At 28.2% G+C, this 22402-nt stretch overlaps 1 protein-coding gene and 1 long non-coding RNA gene across 2 annotated transcripts; one reads left to right on the top strand and one right to left on the bottom strand.

Annotated features, from left to right (window-relative positions):
* The first annotated feature begins 2937 nt into the window (after positions 1–2937).
* Positions 2938–13590, top strand: LOC107447046 (short-chain dehydrogenase/reductase family 9C member 7). Its single transcript, XM_043040358.3, has 5 exons — positions 2938–3203; positions 5288–5500; positions 6880–7062; positions 11133–11265; positions 11858–13590. Exons 1-5 carry the CDS (start codon positions 2975–2977, stop codon positions 12189–12191), a joined length of 1092 nt encoding a protein of 363 aa, XP_042896292.2. The 5' UTR covers positions 2938–2974; the 3' UTR covers positions 12192–13590.
* Positions 13591–13643: 53 nt separating this feature from the next.
* Positions 13644–21341, bottom strand: LOC107447055 (uncharacterized). Its single transcript, XR_001584474.4, has 4 exons — positions 21292–21341; positions 20063–20077; positions 16865–16882; positions 13644–13769 (listed from the first exon to the last, which is right to left on the bottom strand). It is a non-coding gene; the product is annotated as an uncharacterized LOC107447055 (long non-coding RNA).
* Between the last annotated feature and the right edge of the window lie 1061 nt (positions 21342–22402).

The following is a 22402-nucleotide window of genomic DNA, read 5'->3' as shown; positions in this document are numbered from 1 at the left end:
ATTTTTTAAGATACAACTCGAGAGTGTTACTCCACATACCACACAGAATTGCACATTATAACGTACACATAAACGATTTGCTTTATTTAAAAAGATTAATTTTATTGAGATTTATAGTCGGAAAAATATTTAATTTCAACAAAACGAAACTATAGTTAGAGTTTTTAAATAGATTAATTTTGCTCCTTAAAATAATCTTTTTCGTTAAAATTTTTTGAGATACAACTCGAGAGTGTTACTCCACATACCACACAGAATTGCACATTATAACGTACACATAAACAATTTGCTTTATTTAAAAAGATTAATTTTATTGAGATTTATAGTATGAAAAATATTTAATTTCAACAAAACGAAACTATACTTAAAGTTTTTAAATAGATTAATTTTGCTCCTTAAAATAATCTTTTTCGTTAAAAGTTTTTGAGATACAACTCGAGAGTGTTATTCCACATACCACACAGAATTGCACATTATAACGTACACATAAACGATTTGCTTTATTTAAAAATATAAATTTTATTGAGATTTATAGTCAGAAAAATATTTAATTTTAACAAAACGAAACTATATTTAAAGTTTTTAAATAGATTAATTTTGCTCCTTAAAATAATCTTTTTCGTTAAAATTTTTTGAGATACAACTCGAGAGTGTTACTCCACATACCACACAGAATTGCACATTATAACGTACACATAAACGATTCGCTTTATTTAGAAAGATTAATTTTATTGAGATTTATAGTCAGAAAAATATTTAATTTCAGCAAAACGAAACTATAGTTAGAGTTTTTAAATAGATTAATTTTGCTCCTTAAAATAATCTTTTTCGTTAAAATTTTTTGAGATACAACTCGAGAGTATTACTATGTTTTTGAGGAACTGCCTTATCATAAAAGAAGAGATGGATATTTGATCTCATGTCAATAAAACTGTAAGGACTTAGTGTGACGCATTGCTTTTAACAGCTGAACAAACATAAAGCAACCGTTCAAAACTATTTAGTTCAAAAGTAGAAAAATCAGCTGTCGATAATTCATTTTAAGAATGTCAGTTTATGTTTGAACCAGCTATTTCAAAATTCTGCTAAAAACGTCTTCTAAAGTAAAAAAAAAATGTAAAATGTAGTTATAGCAACAGTTTTTTATTCTTAAAAACCAAAAATTTCGTGATGTTCTTTATTTTCATCGAGCAGAAGCGTTGAAATAAATATCTAATTATCAATTTAAAATTTTTGAGAGATATCTTGCATTCAGAAAAACATACAAAAATTGATTAAGCGCTCTATATACAGTTCTTCTCATTTTGTAAAAAAAAAATTTATTTTACATTTTACAGTTGTATTTCATTATAAATTAAACACAGAAAATTATTTTATTTTAATATTGCAATTATTGATGAATAAAACTGATTAATACCTATTTTGAATTAACAAGCTTTCATTCTAAGTTTTAACTTCTTTATTTTTAAAATTTTTTTTTTTATTTTATGTAAGCAAAATTTTTATTTTATAGTTAAAAAATATTTAAACGGATCTGTTTACAAAAGGAAAAACACATTTTTATAGCGTTTAAAAACATTTTATAGTAACACAACAACTGTTTTTACGAGCATAGTTACAATTTAAGGTTAAGTATACTTTCCAAGTTTGCATACCTCAATAATTACAACAAAACTTTAAAAAAAGTGAAAGCAAATTTGTTAAAAATTCTATTATAATTCTAATAATTTCCGTAAGTTACCGTCCATAACTAAAGAAAATATAGTTGTAATGGTTTATTTTTTAAATAAAGAATTGTTCGTTATGAGTTCATTTATAAAAATTAATTTTAATTTTTATTACTTTTAATGACAAAACACAGTTGTACTGTATTAATCCATGTGTTTATTATATCTATCAATACGTGTTTATTTCAGCAGTAAATATAATAGAAAATCATTTTAATATTTAAATATTTACTAAAAAATATTAAAAGGAGAAAGTCTGATGTTTTTATTATGGTTACAGGTAGTATTTTCCAGTTTATATAATTTTTTTAGACTAAATTTCCTTCCTGAAGTTTAAAATTATGAATTAAAATGCTCCAAAAATGAATATTTTATCCGAAAAGCTTAATTTTTAAAAAAAATATAGAGTAATTATTTTTTGTTTATGTAGCTTTATTAATAGCCAAATAACGATAAGCTACGAAACAGAATAAAATTGAAAAAGAAAATAATTCTTATTCAGAAAATATTTTTTATAAGAACTCAAAAACTATACTCCATTAGAATATTAATTAGTAATTAAGTATTGAATATTAAGTCAGAAATAAATAAAAAATTGTATCACCGTAAACTTCCAACTAAATGTTTCCTCAAATTCAATCTAAGATGCAAGACTGAATGGCACCAAAAGTTAAAAAAGAAGAATTGATTATTTTTTAAGAATTAAATTTTGTTGTTTTTAAACAGTTAAAAAGAGAAATTATGAAAGGCGTACTTGCTTGGTTTCTTAAAAAACAAAGTTTGCCACTATCAATGCGTATGGACCACAATTTTAATATATGCATTTGCAAAAGAATTCTTCCCTTAAAAAAGTCTATTCGGGCATGCATTTTGTGGACTAACATTCCCGGTAGGGCAAATGGAACAGTTGAGACTTTTTAAGTCTCAACTGTTAAGTATATATATATATAAATTTAGTTTGTAATTAATTTGTGATCACATTTTATTATATTTGAAACCTGAACCAATTTTTCTGTATTCACAAGTGAACATTTTTGCTAAAATAAGCACGAGCATTCATTAAAAGCTAGAAATCCTATCAAGTTATCTACTTCTCCAAGAAGAAAGCAGGTTATCCTTTACTTTTTATTAAGTAGTTTTTCACGCATTTCGTGTGATATGGATACATAATGTGGAATTAGTTAACAAAAATGTATGTAAGTGTATTTTTAATGAAATCCTTATTCGAATGAAACCTTTACTTCGAGATGCATCGTTTGCGAAAATTTAACACTGTGTGTGTAATTCATCTAATTTATTGCGGGATATTCTTTTGTCTGTTTAGTTATTACTTTTATTTTATAAAATGTATTTGTTGTTTCATAGTTGGTTTTGTGGTTATATTTATAAATGTTGGAATTTTGTGTTTTAAAATCACGAAAAAGACATTTTTCGGACAAAAAATAAACTCAAAGGGTAAAGCAGTATTTATTACAGGTAAGAACAAAAATTAATGCTAGTAAATGGTTAACAACTTTCTGTAGTGTGTCTATTTTGCAATTTTTATGTGCAGATATGGCTTATTTAATTTAATTTTGAAAAAATTCGATTAATTTAAAAGTCACGAAACATTTAAAAGGAAAAAAAACTACACCGAAATCATACGAAAGTTTTTATACGATGCAAAAAAAAGGACGCAAATATTTCCAAGATAATTCTTGAACATTAATAATTTAAAGTGTTAAATATAGATATATTTTATTTTTATGTAAAAGGTCTGAGATTTTGAAACCCAGGAATATAGTACTTCATGTTAGTGATCTGCATGATCCCCGTACTGCAGAAAAAGTATGTCAAAACTACCTGAATTTCGTAAAATTACGTCATTTTTGATCTATGGTAGCAAAAAAAATCTTTAATTTTTACGGAAGCGCGTTCATAACGAATCGAGCAAAATAAACAATTGAATATGGTTTTATAATAAGTAATAAAATGTGGTAAAAATAGTAAAATCTGGTAAATTTATCAAAAACCATTCATTCAGTTAAATTTACTTTTCCTTTTAGTATTTTTTATTAAATATGGGGTAATTAGAACTGTCTGTAATTTCAGAATCAGAATTTTCGGTAAACCGTTACTATATGAATGGAAAAATTATCAACTGGATGGTTTCAATGTCGTATATATTGGTTTTTACTACCAGAATTATATTTTTTCATTACCAGAAATGCCATTACCATGCAATGCGAAAATTTAAGCAGAGTTTTTCTCTGGGTGATACGTAATTCATAACACACTCATTTCTGTATTTCTTTTTTGAGTGTTGGAATTTTAGGCTTTAAAGCTTTCAGTCTTTTGCAAACGATCGCAAGAACCAATTTGGCAAATCCCGTAGGCCACACATGTTCTATATAATGTAAGTATCAGAACTGTATTAGCAAGAGCATTGTTCTGGTACCCTGAGTGTCACCTCCATTAAATCTACTTTAGTATAAAACCATTTTTACCGTAATATTTGCTTAATTACACTAATAGACTTTTGCTCTGTAAAATTTTGAGGGAAAAATAGATTTTACTGTAACAAATAGCGGCTATCTTTTTCTCAGTACTCTTTATCGTAATTTGATCCTGAGATTTTACAGTGATGATAAAGTTAAATAAGTTTAACTGAGGATGAAGTTAACAACTTTTTCAACTACATTGTTAATAGTATGATAAGCAATGGGAAAATAAGATTCAACACAAACTTTCTAGAGTAATAAGTCAAAGAAAAACCAAAAATGTAGTCTTATACTGTAACATTTTACGGTTAAAATGGCTTTTACGGTAAAAGGGGTGTTGTGGATAATAAATCCAAAGTGTTGGTATTTTTTACCATAATTTAATCCGGAATTCTTTACAACGTAGAACAGTTACTGTGGTCATTTTGATCGCAAAAACTGTTCTACGTTGTGCTTTTTAAAAATGATTTTTAAGCATACAAGTTTTTGGAATCTATCGCAAGTCTGCGCATAATACGCAGGATGCAAAATTCTTTTTGGTTTACGTCAGTATGCAAAGCATTTTTTATTTATTTTACTCAACTTTTGATGTTATATGTATAATAATTGCATTTTTGCGCTAATTGGGAGTATTGCTAGTTGTATCTTTGCTTTGTGAGTCGTCCTCGAAGGAAGTTGATTAACAAGATTACCACCAACAGTGATGCGTTCATGAGTATTAATAACTTGCATCCTAAGCACAGAAACTGGCACTTAATTACTCTCTTAACTTTGTTTGTATGAGAGTATAAAATTATCAGCTTCATTGTTTGCTGAAAATGATTATATGTTTTTCTGAAGGATATGCCCAACTGATACTTTACCATTCAGTTTTTTGTCTCTCCTGTAAAGTTAGTTTCGTTAGAAATTCCCGGTTTTTGAACTTATTGATTACTTACTGTGTCAAACAATAACTTATTGTGTCAAAAGTTTTAATTAAAAAATGGTAAACATTTGCTGGTATATATTTATTGGGATAATAAAATAAACCAACTATAAATATATTAAATTTATAAAAAATTACGTAAATTCTTTTTACAGGATGTGACAGAGGCTTTGGTCACTTTTTAACAGATCGGTTACTTTCAAAAGGATATCAAGTATTTGCTAGTTGCTTGTCTCCATCTACAGCAGATGTTTTGAAGCTTCAGTCTAAATACTCTCAACAGTTACATATTTTCGAGCTTGATGTCACAAATGATGAAAGTGTAAAAAGAGCATATGATTTCGTGAAAATTAACTTAAATAAATGCGGTAAGGCAATTATTTATTTAGGTATGTTTGTAATTGCTATTTATTCAATTACCATTACTTTATATTCTAAGCCAACAATATAAATAAGTGCAATCTGGAAACTCAGAAATAAATAAGAAATTTAGTATTTGTAATCCCAAAAATTTTTTTTCAAGAAGTTTAAGAAAATATTTTTATTCACTACCAAGATCTAAGAGATTTCTGCATATTAAACTGCAGTAAAGTTTTCTACACATTTTTCTGAAATATTTCACACGCTTTTCAAAAAGATCTAAATTTTTTCAGACTATGAAACTTGTATTGACATCTGTACAGCATTTAGAAAATTGTTTCACATCTTTATTGTTGTTATGTTCCTTTCGAGCTAATACGGTTCATAATACCGTTACTTAATTTTTATTCAATCTTCATTGTTTTTTGTCATGATAACTTGTTTTAATGCTTGTTTGAAGAACATAATTTTTAAAAAAATCAAAATTAAAATAATATTTTTAAAAACCACGTTTTTGAAGTGGAGAATAATAATTAAAAAACAAAAATTTAAAAAACGAAAAACGTGGGACGCATGAAATACATAACATTAACTGTATATGTGCTCATGAGAATATGTGTATGTATATCTGTAATTGTATCTGAATGCGGATGTGGATGTGGTTGTGCATGTGTAAGAGTAAGAAAATGTGTATATGTACTGTTATGTATTTCATGCTCCCCACGTTTTTCGTTTTATAAATTTTCGTTTTTTAATTTTAATTTTCCACTACAAAAACGCAGTTTTTAAAAATATTATTTTGATTTTGATTTTTTTTGTACTTCCAAAATATCAATTTTTTCACTCAAGTGTACACAAATCACACACCGTTCACAATTTTTTCACTCACTATGACGCTAATTTGAAATAATTGAATCGACAACAAGAGACAATCGCGAAAATATAAATTTTTCTTTAATTTTAATTTTATTTTACTTTGTATGTCTTTTTTTCTCTTCATTTTTATGCATTGTCATCCAATTCTGAACTATGTGCCAAATTTGAAGCCTGTAGCTAGTCGGGAAATCAGTTTAAAATCGATTACAAAATTCCACCCAAACAGGAAGGCAAGTTGATATAAACGTGGTAAAAGAGATACATTTACACATAATTTATAATGTCAGAATAATTGCAGCACATTCTTGCATATCACTAAAACTTTATATCTCCAAAATAATATCAAGAAATCTTTTGAAAAGTACATATATGAAAAAAGGTAATATGCTTCTTGGAATATTAAGGAAGTTCCAAATTTTTTCTTCCTCTTTGTTCTTTATGGTAAATAAAATATTTCACCTAAAAATAATGTTTTTTTTAATATTTATCTGATCCAATAATTTCATTTCAGAACTTTGGGCTGTAGTTAATAATGCTGGTGTCCTTAAGGGATTTCATGCTGAGTTCTCAAATATTCAAGACTACAAAGACTCTATTGAAGTAAACACTTTGGGAATCATCCGTGTAACAATGGCATTTTTACCATTACTGAAAAAAAGCAGAGGTCGGATAATTAATGTGACAAGCATGTCAGGTAACATACAGGGGTTACCCAAATGAAAATGGTCATAGATGAATGTGTCAGACATTCTGCAGCGATATTAGTGTCAACCTTCAAGGTTTTAAATTAAAATGAAAGCACTTCAGATTGCGTAACGCAGATTAACAAGCCTTAAAAATGAATGTGTTCACACTGCAGTTCGGTGAAACATTCACCGTTTAAATGATAGGAGCATAAAACTTGGTACACATGTATCGCATTTATGAAACTTCAATTCTGGTATGTATGTGTCAAAAGAAGTACAGCATATGAATACAAACTCTTAAAGCACCTAAACTAATTCTTTGATTGACTTGTGTATCGTCTCATATAATTTAGAGTAAAAATTTCGTAGAAAACAAAGTCCCACTTGCTTATGATAGCAATATTAGATATCTAAATAGGTATAAGTACAAATTTGTACTTTTTGTACAGAAAATTCATATAATTTAAATCCAATCGTCTGGTGATTATTCTCCTTCAATTCAGTCTAAAAAAATGAAATTTGAATACACACTCTTAAAGTACCTGAACTAATTGTTCGATTGACTTGTGTGTCTCTCATATAATTTAGAGTAAAACGCACATAGAAAACATAGTCCCTCTTGCTTTGATAGCAATATTAGATACCTAAATAGATTCAAGCACAAATTTTTACTTTTTGTACAGAAAATTCATATAATTTAAATCCAACTGTCTGGAAATTATTCTGCTTTAATTCAGTCTGAAAAAATGAAATCTGAAATTATACCTTACTGGCCTATCTAGAAGTTCAGTTCTCCCCTTTAAACTAACCCATTTCTCACATAAAGGGGAGGGAGAAAGAGAGTTTTTCATGTATCATTTATAGGAATATGAAAAAGCATCTTTTTAAATAAAAAAAAACCTTTCTTTCTATGATTATTAGACTAATTATGAAATAAATCTGAATACTTCAGTATTAATTAATCCATAAATTGATTTAAATAAATATATTATAAATAAATTATAGGCATATATTAATAAAGTATAATAATGCACAATATTTTTAAGATAACAGTTTATTATTTAAAAACCAAAATAAATTAGTACTAGGGGGCGTCATTAGGTAAAGTTAGCAGGTGTCATATATTGTCCCAAGTGATATATTGAGATAGATAACTGCATTCTCAAACTTTCAAATTTGATCATTTCTTTATTATATATCATTCAAAATCGAAAAAATATTCACATCAAAAAAATAAAAAATAATGCATTAAAGTCCGTCATTTTGAACAACCGCTATTATTGTTATAAACTAAATCAGAGATCATCTCCATCGAAAATTATAGTTTCATGGTGTTACACATTTTCCAAGTTTTATATTTCTGTCATTAAAGACGCAATTCGTTCGATTACTTCACAATCTGCCGTACTATACGTTGTACTGAAATGAATATGCCCAGATCAGGACAATGCTTCATAGAGTGATCCGTAGTGTTCGTAGTGTGGCCGAATGAGAGAATAATGCAAATGATAGACCCTTATGGAGAACCATTACTTGTACATATAGCGCTGAACACAAGGTTTAACAGTTTCTATAAAGCCTTTATATCAATATCGGAACTGCCAACACTCAGAGGAAGTAAACACCATGATTTCTAGTGTATCATAAACTTTTGCTAATGAAATGATTATTGAAATGAATCGAGGACATCAATGTAGTGCTCTGTTTGAATACAGGAATGTTGCAACTATCTCCAGCCACGACTTAAAGTACTATTACAGTTTACTCTGATCTGGCCAAAACAGTTTCATCATAATTTTGCATTCACTTGAATTGCTTTTATTTGAATTAATTAAGCACTTTTTTTTCCTTCTGCGACAATATGTTTTTCTTTATGACTTAAAATTGTGGTGTTGCTGTCTCTCTCGCATTTACATCTATTTTTCATTTGGGCAACCCTTATATTCCATTATTTTTGTATTCTTTAACTAGTAAATGTTTTATAATTTGTATTTTCAATATGCATATTTAACCTGAATTCTTTCATTTTTGCGCAACTTATTAAATTAAATTTACTTTTTGTTAACTTTTTGGTTAAAATAGTAAATGAGCTCAAATATATTCTTTAAACTACAAAAAATAGGAATATAATATAGGATATTTAAATCAAAACTTGCATTTTCTGTATAAAAATACGTCGAATTCAATTTAGTTTATCCTAAATTCTTATTAATTCGATCATCCATCGAAAAAGACGAATAACACTTTCCGTACCTTTTTATACAATTAATAAGATACAAGTGAGTTTAGAAAATTTTAAATTCGTACTAATTGGAAATTTTAAGTATTATTCTCCTGCTTAATTACTGCATTAAGAGCAGAATAAATATTGAAATGGATGATTAATGCAGAATAAATATGAAAATAGATGATTAATGCATAAAAAATATTAAAATTTCAAACATGCATACAAAATGCCCTGTTTTTGAGATAAATGTTATTAAACTGCAGTACTGTTCAACTTTCGCAGTATATTATGCATTCTCTTACTCGAATTTTTAACGATAAACATTTAATTTAGTCTGACTGGTGCACGATTTCGTATTGTTGATTAACACTAATTTACTGATGATTATCTTGTTTACCCCATTCTTAGGACTGGAATCCAACTAGTGCAGAAATAGTTGACTTCTCTTTGTCACTTAAAAAGTCAAAATGTTTTTATCGTTTACATTTTAATTAGATTATTTAAAGCAAAAAATATGTAGAAATATTGAAACACAATTAAACATTTAATGACATAATGTTTAAATAAACTCATTGGGTTTTCCCCTATTTTTTTGCATCGTCAAAAATACTTTAAATGCTCCCATTTACTTAATGCTTTCAAAATTATCTTAGAAGGAGACAAATTAAAAGTTTCAAAACGTAGATGGTTGAAATGTCATTAAAGTTTTTTCAAGCTCATATTTTAAATTTTACAAAACCGTATGTTGTAAACTGAAATGCTCTATAAAATGTTTCAGAATAAAATAAAAATGTATTTTAATTACAACGAACGTTAAAAATCAAAAGTTTGTTGTATGTGATTCGAAATGAAATAATATATGCATACTCATATGTAAATATTCCGTGAAATATAATTTTAAAGAGCTTCTCAGACGCTTCTTTTTGCAATGATTTGCATTCGATATTGATATTTTTACTATAATTTTCATTTAAGAAAATTTTATATGAATTGATTAGACTGGATCAGAACAAAGCGTAACGAAGAAAATGTAACCCTCTTAAATATTAACAATCTAAATGCTTATCTTAATAGATTAATCATGCCATGATCTCAAATATGCTAATTATTTAATGCTAACTATTAATTGAGTTACGGAATCAGATACAAAAACAACAAACTTAACTTTTTTTGCTGGTTTGGAACTTTGACCATCAAAATATAAGAAGTGTCAGTTGTTCGGAAAATTATTATTAAGATTATTTTCCGAATTAAATAGCCGTATTTGTACAATTTTCATTCCCAAGAACTTTTTAACTGTTTTTTCACGAGTTTCGTGTAATGTCATTTAAAATACATTGTTTGAAAAGGAGTAAAAACTTGTGTTTGTCCATAATTAAGTAGAATAAATTATTAAAAATTATATTTTCCTTAAAATTGTCTTTAAAAAAATTTTTATAGTTGTAATGCAAGAATTTTTTGATTCGTTTCGCAAGATACGGATAAAAAATAAAAAGAAAATGAAATTAGTGTTAAGGGATTCAAAAAGGGGGTAGGGAGAAGATTCGATCGAAGAGAGAAAAATTCAATAGCTATCCTGACCTAACTATTGAGACCATACTTTTCCCATCGTGATTATCAGCTCCCTCTCCATATTTTGATTGTCAAAAAACCAAATTCGTAAAAGAATGCATGCTAAGTCAGCGAAAGTATGTTTTAGTGTCTGATTCATTTGCTTAATTAATAGTTCACAATACTTAGTTATTTTTGGGAGGTAACTCTTTTGAACCATTAAAAGAAGCATTTAACTTGCGGAAATCTCATCATTAGGACAAAAGTTATTCAGAGTGATTTGTTTCTTTTTTTTAATAGGAAGATCTGCTGTGACAACAGTATCACCATATGTGACGAGTAAATATGCTGCTGTTGGTTTCAACGACTGTTTGAGGCATGAGCTAAGTGTATGGGGGATCCGTGTAATATCCATAGAACCAGATTATTTTCGGTATGCATTGTACCATACTTAATCCGTTAAAAAAAATATTAGTTCCTATCAAAATAATTGATTTTGTTGAACAGTTTGAACTAAGTGGATGAAAGTTCTAAAAGATAATCTAGCGAAATTGAGGAAATTAGCTTTAAATTTTAAATAATGAAAATAATAAATATCGCTTGCTTTAGTTTTTGTTCTAAAAACTAAGTGCTAAACACTAATGCAAACTGCTGGTGTCTTATCTTTCACGCATTCAACATTTCTGTTGTATTCGAAAATTACTCATTTTATTTACCGACTGCTTATAACGAAATGCATTTAAAATCCTCTAGTTTCATCTTCCTTAAGCATTTTCCAGACTGAAAATACTTAAAGATAGTCACTTAGTAACCCTGTCTTTTGAGAACACTAAAATTTTAAGGCATGGAAAAATAAATTGATACCATTTAGTTCAACTTTTCAAAAAATTTACATCTTTCAAAATTTCAATATTTTTCAATTTTTTTTAAACTTATTAAGTTTTCTTTAAGTTCTGTTAAGATTTTTAAGATCTTTTAAGTTCTCAAACTATATTTTTAAACTATTTTCAACTTTTGTTATTTAGAACAAAACTTTTATCACCAGAAGGCATGGAACAAGACATAGATTTTATGATGACATCATTGCCATCGCATGTCAGAGATGATTATGCTGAAAATTTCTTTGCAGACTTCAAAAATTCTCGGAAAGCAATTTTACGAAGTGCATCATCCAAACATCACATAGTTATAAATGACCTGGAACATGCAATTGGTAGCGTTTATCCGGAAGATGTGTACAGACCCTGTGGATTACTTCAAAGCATTCCATATATATGGTTATATGATTCTATGTCACCAACATTCCAAAATCTTTTCATGAAACTATGTCTCATTGGAGCTACGAAACCTAAAGGATAATGTGAAATGAAAGTGAACAGAAAATGATTTTAATCAAACGCCATATATATATCTCTATGTGTCACTCTGACAATCAGGGTCAATTGCACCCTCAAAAGGAAATCATAAGTTTTCAGGATCTCATCATCTTCCCTCATTCTAGTGAAATAGTCTTATTAAAGGACATGACCTGCCCGAACCAACCAAAATTTCGCTGCCGTAAATAGTGATATTTTAAATATTAAGGGGTTACACGTCTTTTGCTCAAATGGTTTATACACTTTATTTGAAAACAAATAAGCTACAGCAACCTTCCTTCAATATAGGAGAAATTGACCTTTAATATTCGATTCTATTACCACGGATTGGGTAACGATAAGAGTTACGCAGTGTATGTGTGTGTAGTATAACTATTGCATTTTTTCACAACATCGTCTATTTAAATTTTTTTTTTTAAGATGAAATTACTGAAACTCCCTACTTTATCAATATTGATTCAATGTATTTCTCATGTTCATCACTCTTTCTTTCTAAGACTCTGGTGTGTCTTGAATTTAAAAAGGCAGTGCAGGATGCCTATAAATCACTTTTCATAAACAGAAATTTGAAACAAAGAAAAATATATATGTAAATTAAGGAGATTATTAGAAAGAGTTAGAAATACTTTTCTAAAGGAGGAATGCGTTAAAATCCTGATTGTGTGTCAACATTTCTTTCAAAACATTTTGAAAATAGATGATTTCCTGTCAACATAAAGAACTTTTTCATCTGCGATTATGTAATTGTATTTTCTTATAACAATAATTGAACATTTTTAATTGATCGTATTTAAAATCCCTATTCTTCAACACCTTTATACATAAGTTTTTTTTCCTCTTCCGTGAGATTCGAAAATGAAATGTTTGATTGTCATAATTTCATATGCATTTTATTATCAAAATTCAATGATAAACTTTGAAATATGTTCAGTAGTTTTGAAGATTAATGACTAAATCTGAAAATTCTACTAATCTTAAACGCGATCGTATTAATAGTTGTATTAGCAGTATCGTATTAGCATTAGCAAAACTTCCTAAGCAGTTTTTAATAAAAATTGGTCACTGCGATAGATTCTTAAGAAAAAAATAACTTTAACAAACCTGTTTCGTTATTAATAAATACTGGATAATTTTTATAACTACTAATTTATCATTTTTGACTGTTACAAAATTTAAGACCTCCGCAATAATTAAAATATATACGAGAATTGATGGTGCAATTCTAGAATTGATACTGCTTTTATAGGAGAATTACTAGAATCATTGTATTATAAAGCTGAAAATTTATAGTTTAAACTATGTCAATGTTATAGCTATAATGATGTAGTATGTTTTGTATTCTCAACTGTAAATAAAATTACCTAAACTTATTAAAAAATAGATTCGATGGGTTTTTTTTCTTTAGTTTTCACATTTTCCACAAATAAGTCGATAGATACAATTTCAGACAAAAGAACAATATTATTTCAATTTAGATTTTTATTGGAATTGCACAATCACAACACATTCCCTGGTTTTATGGCGTCCTACTTGAAAAGATACTTGAAGTAGCCCTTGAATTCTAATAAAATAATAATAATAAATAAATAGAGTAACACACATATACACACACATATGTATTATATATATATATATATATATATATATATATATATATATATATATATATATGTATGCATGTATGTATGTATGTATGTATGTATGTATGTATGTATGTATGTATGTATGTATGTATGTATGTATGTATGTATGTATGTATGTATGTATGTATGTATGTATGTATGTATAAAATTTTGGTTGGCGATAGCCGCATTTTCAGAAATATGTTACAAATAGTTTGCTCAGGAGAGCGAACTAAAATTTGAACCCCATAATCTTAATTTTACTTTTAAGATATTTCGATATATCTAGAGAGCTTTTAAAACGAATTGAAAACTGTTCGCTAACAATTATGAAATTCGTTTATCCAAAGATAATTCCATGCAAAAATTAAATTTAAGTATACATTTATAATTTTTTATTAATTTTAATAATAGTCGAAAGAAAGTTTGAGCTAAAGTATGGAACGTCTAAAAGTATCTAATTTTGCTAAGCAAAATGTAAAAATTGAGCAAAATCTGTTGAATAATTCCCGAGAAGTTAAATTTTAGAAAAGTCATACAGTTAAAATTTGATTTCTCTGGAACTATTCAAATGATTTCGTTCAAATTAATTTTACCATATATAATTAGATACTTGAAAATGTTGTAAAGAATTGTACACCCTACAACTCAAAAGTTTTTCTACTATTATTGAAAAAAATAATAATAAATCGTTCTCCTGACCAAGTAATATGAGCAATATTTCTCGGATGGCAGATTTGGGTGTCAAAAATCCGAATCCGTTGAAAAAAGATATGATTATTAAGAGAAAGTACACTTTTGTGTCTGTTTTCGTAATCTCAAATATAGTCTGCACTTATTAATTAGCATATTTCAGATCACGCCTCACGAATCATTAAGATTGAGTTCTGGAACCTGAAGATCCGATCATTAAGGGGACACTTCAGGTTCAAAATGATTTTTTTAAAATATCAACCAATTTTAATGAAAATTTCATAGATTGTGAATAAAGCACTTAGAAAGATATTCCCAAAATTTGAAGCAAAAATATTAATTTGTTGAAAAGTTATAATTTTTTTAATAATTTATCCGCAAGTTAAATTACTAAATGTTCCAATATTTCAAAATGTTTCCTGCGCATGAGTTTTTATCGTAGCTGTATGAAACTCATTTATATTACAGTTTGAATAAGTATAAATAAAATTGGATATGTTTGAACAACTTAGCACTTAATTTTAAACATATAAAAAGTTAAAATATCATAGTCTTTATATAATTTTTAAAAATTGAAATTTGAATAACAATTTAAAGTAATTTAAAAAATATTCAGTGAGTATTCAGCTTTTATTTATATCACATTGGTTACGGAACATTAGGCCAATCATATATATGAGAAAAAAATAAAGATTTATTCAAAACTCATGCGCAAGGAACTTTTCGAAGTTTGAATATTATCGTAAAAAACAACATTGAGAAAAAACAGTTTAACTATAAAAACAGACAGTTTACATAACCTTGTTTACAAATCTTGAAATGCTTATAACTTTGCAAAAAATGACTGAAATTGAAAAATTTTTCTTTTAAATTGTAGCTAGATATAACTATTATTTTTTGAAACAAAAATTGAAAAAAGTATAATTTGGTCGATTTTTGGGTTTTTCATCGTGAAGTGTCCCCTTAAATCAAATTTATTCTAGGTGGTTCATTTTCTTTTTGGCGCACTTCTCAAATTAATTAAGCGTGCCAGCCAGGTGGCCAAGTGGTTAGCGTGCCTGACTGTGAAGTCAATAGCTGTGGGTTTGAATCCCGCTCAGGTCATTGAGGTTTCTCTCTGCATGTTGTCCTCTGTTGTGTGTGAATGTGACCCACCCTATGAATCTGTGGTAGTGTAGCGTGGGGAATGTTGCTGCTCTCAGTGACTTTGATTACAAAATACTCGCTAGGCAACTCAAATTATAAAGCACTTCCGGCACCTTATGTGGCAAAGAACGATAAGTTCAATGCTTGTCGATTTTTTTATTTTTTTATTTCCAATGAGCTGCACAATCGGTCTTGCCGATGAGAAGATCTAGTGTGTTCTCCAGACGTGGTATCCACTCTTTCAGGACCACCACTATGGGTGAGATACCGTTGGTCATGTTAATTTGGACGTCTAGTTTCTGCCACACTAGATGGCTGGCAGTACCGAGACTCTATTTGGATACTAAAGTGCTTTTCGAATTTAATTTTGCCAGAAATGCCAAGAGCCAATAAGGCACTCCAGGGATCTTTTACGTGCCGCATAATCATACGACATGACCGCTGAGGATTTTCTGCATCCCGAAAAACCGGTACCTGGGCCGGGGATCGAACCCGCAGACTTGGGCTCAGAAGGCCGACGACAAACCAACTGCGCCACCCAGCCACATGCTTGTCGTTAAGAAGAAGAAGAAAACAATAATTAAGCGTTGTCTGTAAATGGAGATTTTCGAAGATTTTCCTGAACGAATTTCACATTAACCTTTTCTCCATTAACTTTGCGTTCCAGTACATTGCTTGTTTTTTTCAAAATTAATACAGATTTATCCTTGATGGCTCAGGGGATAGAGAGTTCACTTTCCAATGTGGTGAACCGTATTCGAACTCCGCATCCGGCTTGCACAGACCACAATGCTGACGAAAAATATCCTTAGTGGTAGACGTCCCTTGCCGGGGAAGATTTCCGTGGTTTTCCTCTCCATGCAATGCAAAGGTGGGTTAGTTACCTCAAAAATTCCTCCACTAAAGCAAATTTCTTCCAAAATTTGATCCAAAAGTTCCCTTATCTTTTGGATTGGCTTCAAAATTACAAGGCTACGGAGTTGAACATTAGTAGTCGTAAATCCAAAATTGGGTCGGTTGTTCAACGATGGTTATAAAACTATTTCCCGGCACACACACATGTCATAATTAGGTTAAGACATCAATTTCTAGTTTAGTCTGAGTAGTTAAAATCCTGAAACAGTTATGCTATGATGCATGGAATAACATGAAATTATTCAGTTGAATTCATTATTATACAGTTTTTAGCCATTACCTGGAAATACTGCATCAACTGAAAATTAAGAATTAGAAAAATTAGAGAGAGTAAAAGTTTAGTCATTGATGCTACGCATTTTCTATTTAAAATCTAATTTTTTTTTGTTGTATAGATAAAAGGTAGCTTCTTTTTCGTTCTTTTTTTTTGTTCGCTAACAAAATTCACTGGAAACATTTTCATTTCAAATGATCAAAAAAGCATCCCATGAATTTTCTTTGATTCAGCTGATTATTATCCAGAAATTTGAACTTTTTTGAATTAGCAACTATTTAAATTAACATTTCACTGATTATAAATACTTTTTTAAGTCTTTTTTTAAGTTTAACAAGGCATCGCCTTAATGGAAATGACTTAGAAAAAAACTCACAGCTCTGCGAAATCAACGACAAAAGATATATTATAAAATCCATCAACCGTTTAAGATTCGGGTACTTGAGGATCTTGAAAATCAGCAGAGATGGAGTAAGAATTTTCTGCCTTGCAACATTGCCCAGATGTATCAGGAACTCCTCTCCACGTGTTTACCTTGCTCATCTAGGAAAATACGCTCCCTTTCGTGGAGCAACTCAACTCGAACAAGATCACCGAGATTGCTGCTAGTGTGCTTTCAACCCAACGAGTATATTTGATCTTCCGTGGAGACGACACCACTACTAAGCATAAATGACTTAAAATCAAGCCTGTGACAATTAAAGTATGTGCAAATAATAAAAACATTTTAAACTGTCGTGAAAGTGTTTTGATTTATTTCCTTATATCTGGAATAGTTATGACACTGACTATTATTTTGTGTTCTACTTTTTCCACATTAACTAATACGAAAAAAATACTTTCAGTGGACTTTTGCATTGAAGGTCAAAGTCATCTAACATTTTTCAAAATAATGCTATTTTCCTAGACTTTGAATGTCAAAATCTACATGTGCCAACAGTAAACCACAAAGGTATATGGTATATATTTTTATGAATACGCACGCATGAGTAGTAAACCTGAACAATTAATATATGTTTGTTGTGTACATTTAGCCTGACTATGGTAAAAGGCTAGACTTCGAATGTCAAAATCTACATGTGCCAACAGTAAACCGCAAAGGAAAATGGTATATATTTTTATGAATACGTACGCAAGAGTAGTAAACCTGAACAATTAATATATGTGTGTGGTGTACATTTAGCGTGACCTTTATATGGTAAAAGGCTAAATTTTGGGTCAACTTTCATCAAAACTAGACAGTTATAAAGTTTGCTCGAACAGAAGCCTTAATTATTGGAAAAACAAAATTATTTCACAAATCTATGCTTACAGATTTAACTTTTATATATTACGGAGCTAAACTTTGAGGCCCGTACCTGTGAAATTGGATTCGGAAATCGTTATGAGAAAGATGTAAATTGTTTAAACAAAGCGATTTGAACCCAATATGAATATCCAAAGTAAACACCCTCAACTAAAGTGAACTCTAGAAGGGGCATATAGAGCGAAACATACTTGTTACTGTCTAGGCAACAGTTATAATATTTCCAATGTGTTTTTTTTTTTTTTTACACTGAATGAAAAAAATAACACTGCCACCCTTATGCAACCTAAACGCACTTCTTCGTGAAAATCTCTTTTTCGATTCAATGCGTTTGACATTGCTTTCTGGGTAATTATGTTACTGATGATTTTTTTTAAAAAAATCTATACGAATTATTCAGTTAACAAACACTTTTAAGAGTTATTCAATTTTTAAATGCAAAAAGTACCTAACTGTATTTTTATACAGAAATCTTAACTAATTAAATATATAAAAATATATTTATTTATTAAACTGTATAAAATATGTTTGATTTAAATCAGTTGCCTAAAAACGAAATTATGTGATTTAAATCAATGATTTAAAAAAAAATCATATGATTTAAATCCTACCCAACCTGCTATTTATTCGTTATATATATTTTGAAAAACACTTTATTTATATATTTTGAAAGTATCTAAAAACTATGATTATAGGCTTTCAGCTATATGGTTTAATGTCTTGAAAGGATAAGCCGGATAAAACTGATTTTCACTTCCTATTCCTTCTCATATAATTAAACACTGGAAACACTGGAAACACTGGAAACTTTAATGTGAAAACTGATTAAAGCATAAATATTTTTTGCTCACTAATAAATTGCCCAATATGCATTTCAAGTTATGATTAAAGAGAGATATACTAATAAACTATCCAGTGTTTACGTGTTTGTTCACGGCAGACTTAGCACAATTCTTATTTTTTCTTCTTCCTGTTTCCACGACGTTTACAAACGATCAATTTCTTTGGAAGATAAAAACTAGTTATCATACATAATATTCTTGACATTTTGAATTGAAGGAAACAAACAAATTACAAATAATAATAATAATGCTTTAAAATTTTACAATGTGTTTCCCTACGATTTTTACTAACTGTCAGTTTCAATTTTTTACAAGGTTTGAATTTACTACTGTACTTCTTCGGAGGATTAAAATTAGTAATCATGCGTAATATTAGGGGGGATATTTTGAACAGTGGGAAATGAAAAATTACGAACAAATATATAATGTTTGAAAATTGTACTGTGTGTGTGTCTGTGATTTTTACATATTTAATACGATATTTCAATTTCCATTATTTTTTACCAGGTTGGAAAGTAATTATTAGGGATGCGTTTTATATTATAGGGATAATATTCGCGATATTTGAATTGCAGGAAACAAGAAATTACAAAAAAAAATAATAATAATGCTTGAAAATTGTACTGTGTGTTTCTCTATGAAATATATTGGTTATATAGATTTATGAAATAAACCAACCTGAAAAAATCAAACTAAAACTTTTCTGCTACACTGAAGTTGTTGAAAACTAAAAGTCTTCCTTAAAGTACTAATTGATACCAATGAATTAAAAAATAAATCAGAATACTTGTCAAGCAAGGAAGGAATGAAACTTGGCAGGATTTTATTCTTATCGTATTTATATGTATTATTTAATTTTAGATTCAAAAACATATTTTCAAAGCAAAATTTATATTTTTCTTGACAAATTAAAAATTGAATGTTAAGTGACTAATTATATTTAGAACTTTTACAAAAAATTATTTTAATTTCTTTTTACTATTGATTTTTGTTCACTTATTTTTTTTTAAATAAAGTATGTTCAATATAATTTATGTATCAATATAATTTACTTACTTTGAGAACCCAAGTCTATGAGAATAAGAATATTATTAGCTTCACGCTCAAATAAGTACTTATTAAAAATATGATATTTTAAGTTTTCAAACTAATGCTATGTGTTTGGAGTCTATGCTTATGAAAAGTCATACATGTTTTCAAAAAATTTATTTGTACTAGTTATTTGTTATGGTTGATCATTTTGGTAATAGATAGGTGAAAAAAAATTTTTTGCTTAAAATATGTCCTCGGAGAAAAATTCAAACTTTTTTTCCGGGTTGCTACATCGAAATATTTCTTAAACTATTTCGCCAATGATGCCCATCTTCTAAATTCATTGTTTCAGTTTAAATTTTATATCGTAAACAACAGCCATTATGTTTTTAATATTTGTTTTTAAAACAAATTTATTAAATTCATTTTATAATAAAACAAATTTAAATAATTTCGTCAAAAAAACAAGTGCCTTACATTTCTAGACATTAAAATTTAACTATATTATTTCTCTGGAGAAAAAATCACTTCAATTATTATCCCAATTGAAGTTTTGAAAAACGTTGAGAATTAGAAACCTAATAACTATTTTAACCACTATTTAAGCCAAAGAATGAGCTTATGAGCACATTTTCTTGCATCTTTCATGAGAGCAATTAATTCTAAGAGTACAATTTCGTACACCTTTAGAAACAAAACTCTCTGTTTTGACATGTAGTCAAACTTTGTCTTTAGATGTAATTCATTATATTTAAAAAATTGTCCAAAAATCATGAAATTTTGAAAAAACAACTGTTCAACAAAAATACATCTTCCTTCGAATGTATGCAAAATGTATGCACAATGTATGCAAAAACATTATTTACATGATTTTAATATCTTCAAACAAGTGACGAGTGTAATCTCTCTATTTGGATTCAATTCTCGTACTTAACATTTTTCAAGAAATAATTTTCAAATAGGAAAAGAATTTCCTTAATATTCTGTACACATTTTGCAATTTGCGTTGTATTTTGTTATATACATTAATGTCTACTTAATACATCTGTAATTAAATGGAGCAATCATCCTTAATTAAATACAATAATCATCCTTAAATAAATTTTCCAAAATATTGTTATTTCTTAGATTTTGAAAAAGCCTAGAACTTTAAACTTTCCTTCCTCTTATTAGAAAGTCAGAAAAATTGCTTATTTTCAAATGAAATAACTTATGCAAAATGATAATTAAATTAAAATTATTTTTTAACTTACTGTCAAATTCTACGACTGAAACAAAGAAGAAATATATATATATATATATATATATATATATATATATATATATATATACAATAAGAGCAAAAGAGATAAAAAGGAAAAAAAAGAGAAAAACGAAGAAGATTAATAAGTTTTATTTACAGCGCATAAGTCTCAAAAATAAATTAATAAGTTAAAAATATAGAGTAAATTTGGGAAATATTTAAGATTATTGAAAAGAAAAGAAGAAAAATTATTAAAATAAAATAAATAATTTAAAAAAAATTCAAAATATATTTTTAAATGATGAAAAACAAAAAATGAAAAGATATAATCTCTACATCCCATCACACGATTATATCCGCAAAATGGAGTGCTTTCTAATATTGGATGAAGATACCCAATGCAAAATATAAGTGTAACATAAGTGTAAAGAGCAGTAAAAAAAAATGTATTTTCGAGTACTCCTCGCACTATTGTTGATTAAAAGAAAGGATAAGATCTCAAAGAATGAGGAAACGAGAAGTGAACAGATGATTTTTAGAACAACAGGTGTGTAACACTTGTGAAACGCAGTTGCTTTTTAATCACAGAATAACTATGGCTGGTGCATTAAAAGCAACTCTGTTCCTCTATTTCCAGCGCCTTCTCTTCGTAAATTCATCATTGGACCTCAGTGCTTCATTCTTCGAGATTTTATCCTTTCTTTTAATCACTCTTTTAATCACTCTGTTAACCAGCAGAAGTCAAGTCCTTTTTTCTTAGTCAGTTTGTAGCTGGTAATCCTTACAATTTTATAAGATGATTTAGTCATGTCATGGAATTTTAATGTATGTATATTTTGAAAATGTGCGTTTGTTTGAAGCGAAAAACTACCTAGAAAAGAAATTTTCATTCGGCACCGTTCGACAACATCTTAAAGGGAGTTTACTCTAATACGGAGCCGATAGTAAATAACACACGCTACCGGCTTTTTTGTGAGCTGATTTATCTTTTCAAATATAAGTTTATTAAGTCCAATAAAAAATTTATTCAAAAAAGACTTTTACTTTATTATTTAAATAGAAATAATAAATTTAAGAAAATTTTTTTTGAAGATTGGTTTTGATTTCAGACATAAACTAAT

This window comes from Parasteatoda tepidariorum, chromosome 7 (assembly GCF_982258835.1).
Source record: "Parasteatoda tepidariorum strain Cologne lab strain chromosome 7, Ptep-v5.0, whole genome shotgun sequence".
Taxonomy (NCBI): Eukaryota; Metazoa; Arthropoda; class Arachnida; order Araneae; family Theridiidae; genus Parasteatoda; species Parasteatoda tepidariorum.
Note: the sequence above shows the minus strand (reverse complement) of the source record. Positions and strands in the feature narration are given on the sequence as shown.

What these genes read in the sequence shown, in the direction of transcription:
- LOC107447046 (XM_043040358.3), top strand. Translation starts at nt 2,975, where the DNA reads ATGCATCGTTTGCGAAAATTTAACACTGTGTGTGTAATTCATCTAATT. An exon ending in TAAAGCAGTATTTATTACAG is followed by an intron (nt 3,204 to 5,287) that starts GTAAGAACAAAA and finishes TTCTTTTTACAG; the next exon opens with GATGTGACAGAGGCTTTGGT. An exon ending in AATTAACTTAAATAAATGCG is followed by an intron (nt 5,501 to 6,879) that starts GTAAGGCAATTA and finishes ATTTCATTTCAG; the next exon opens with AACTTTGGGCTGTAGTTAAT.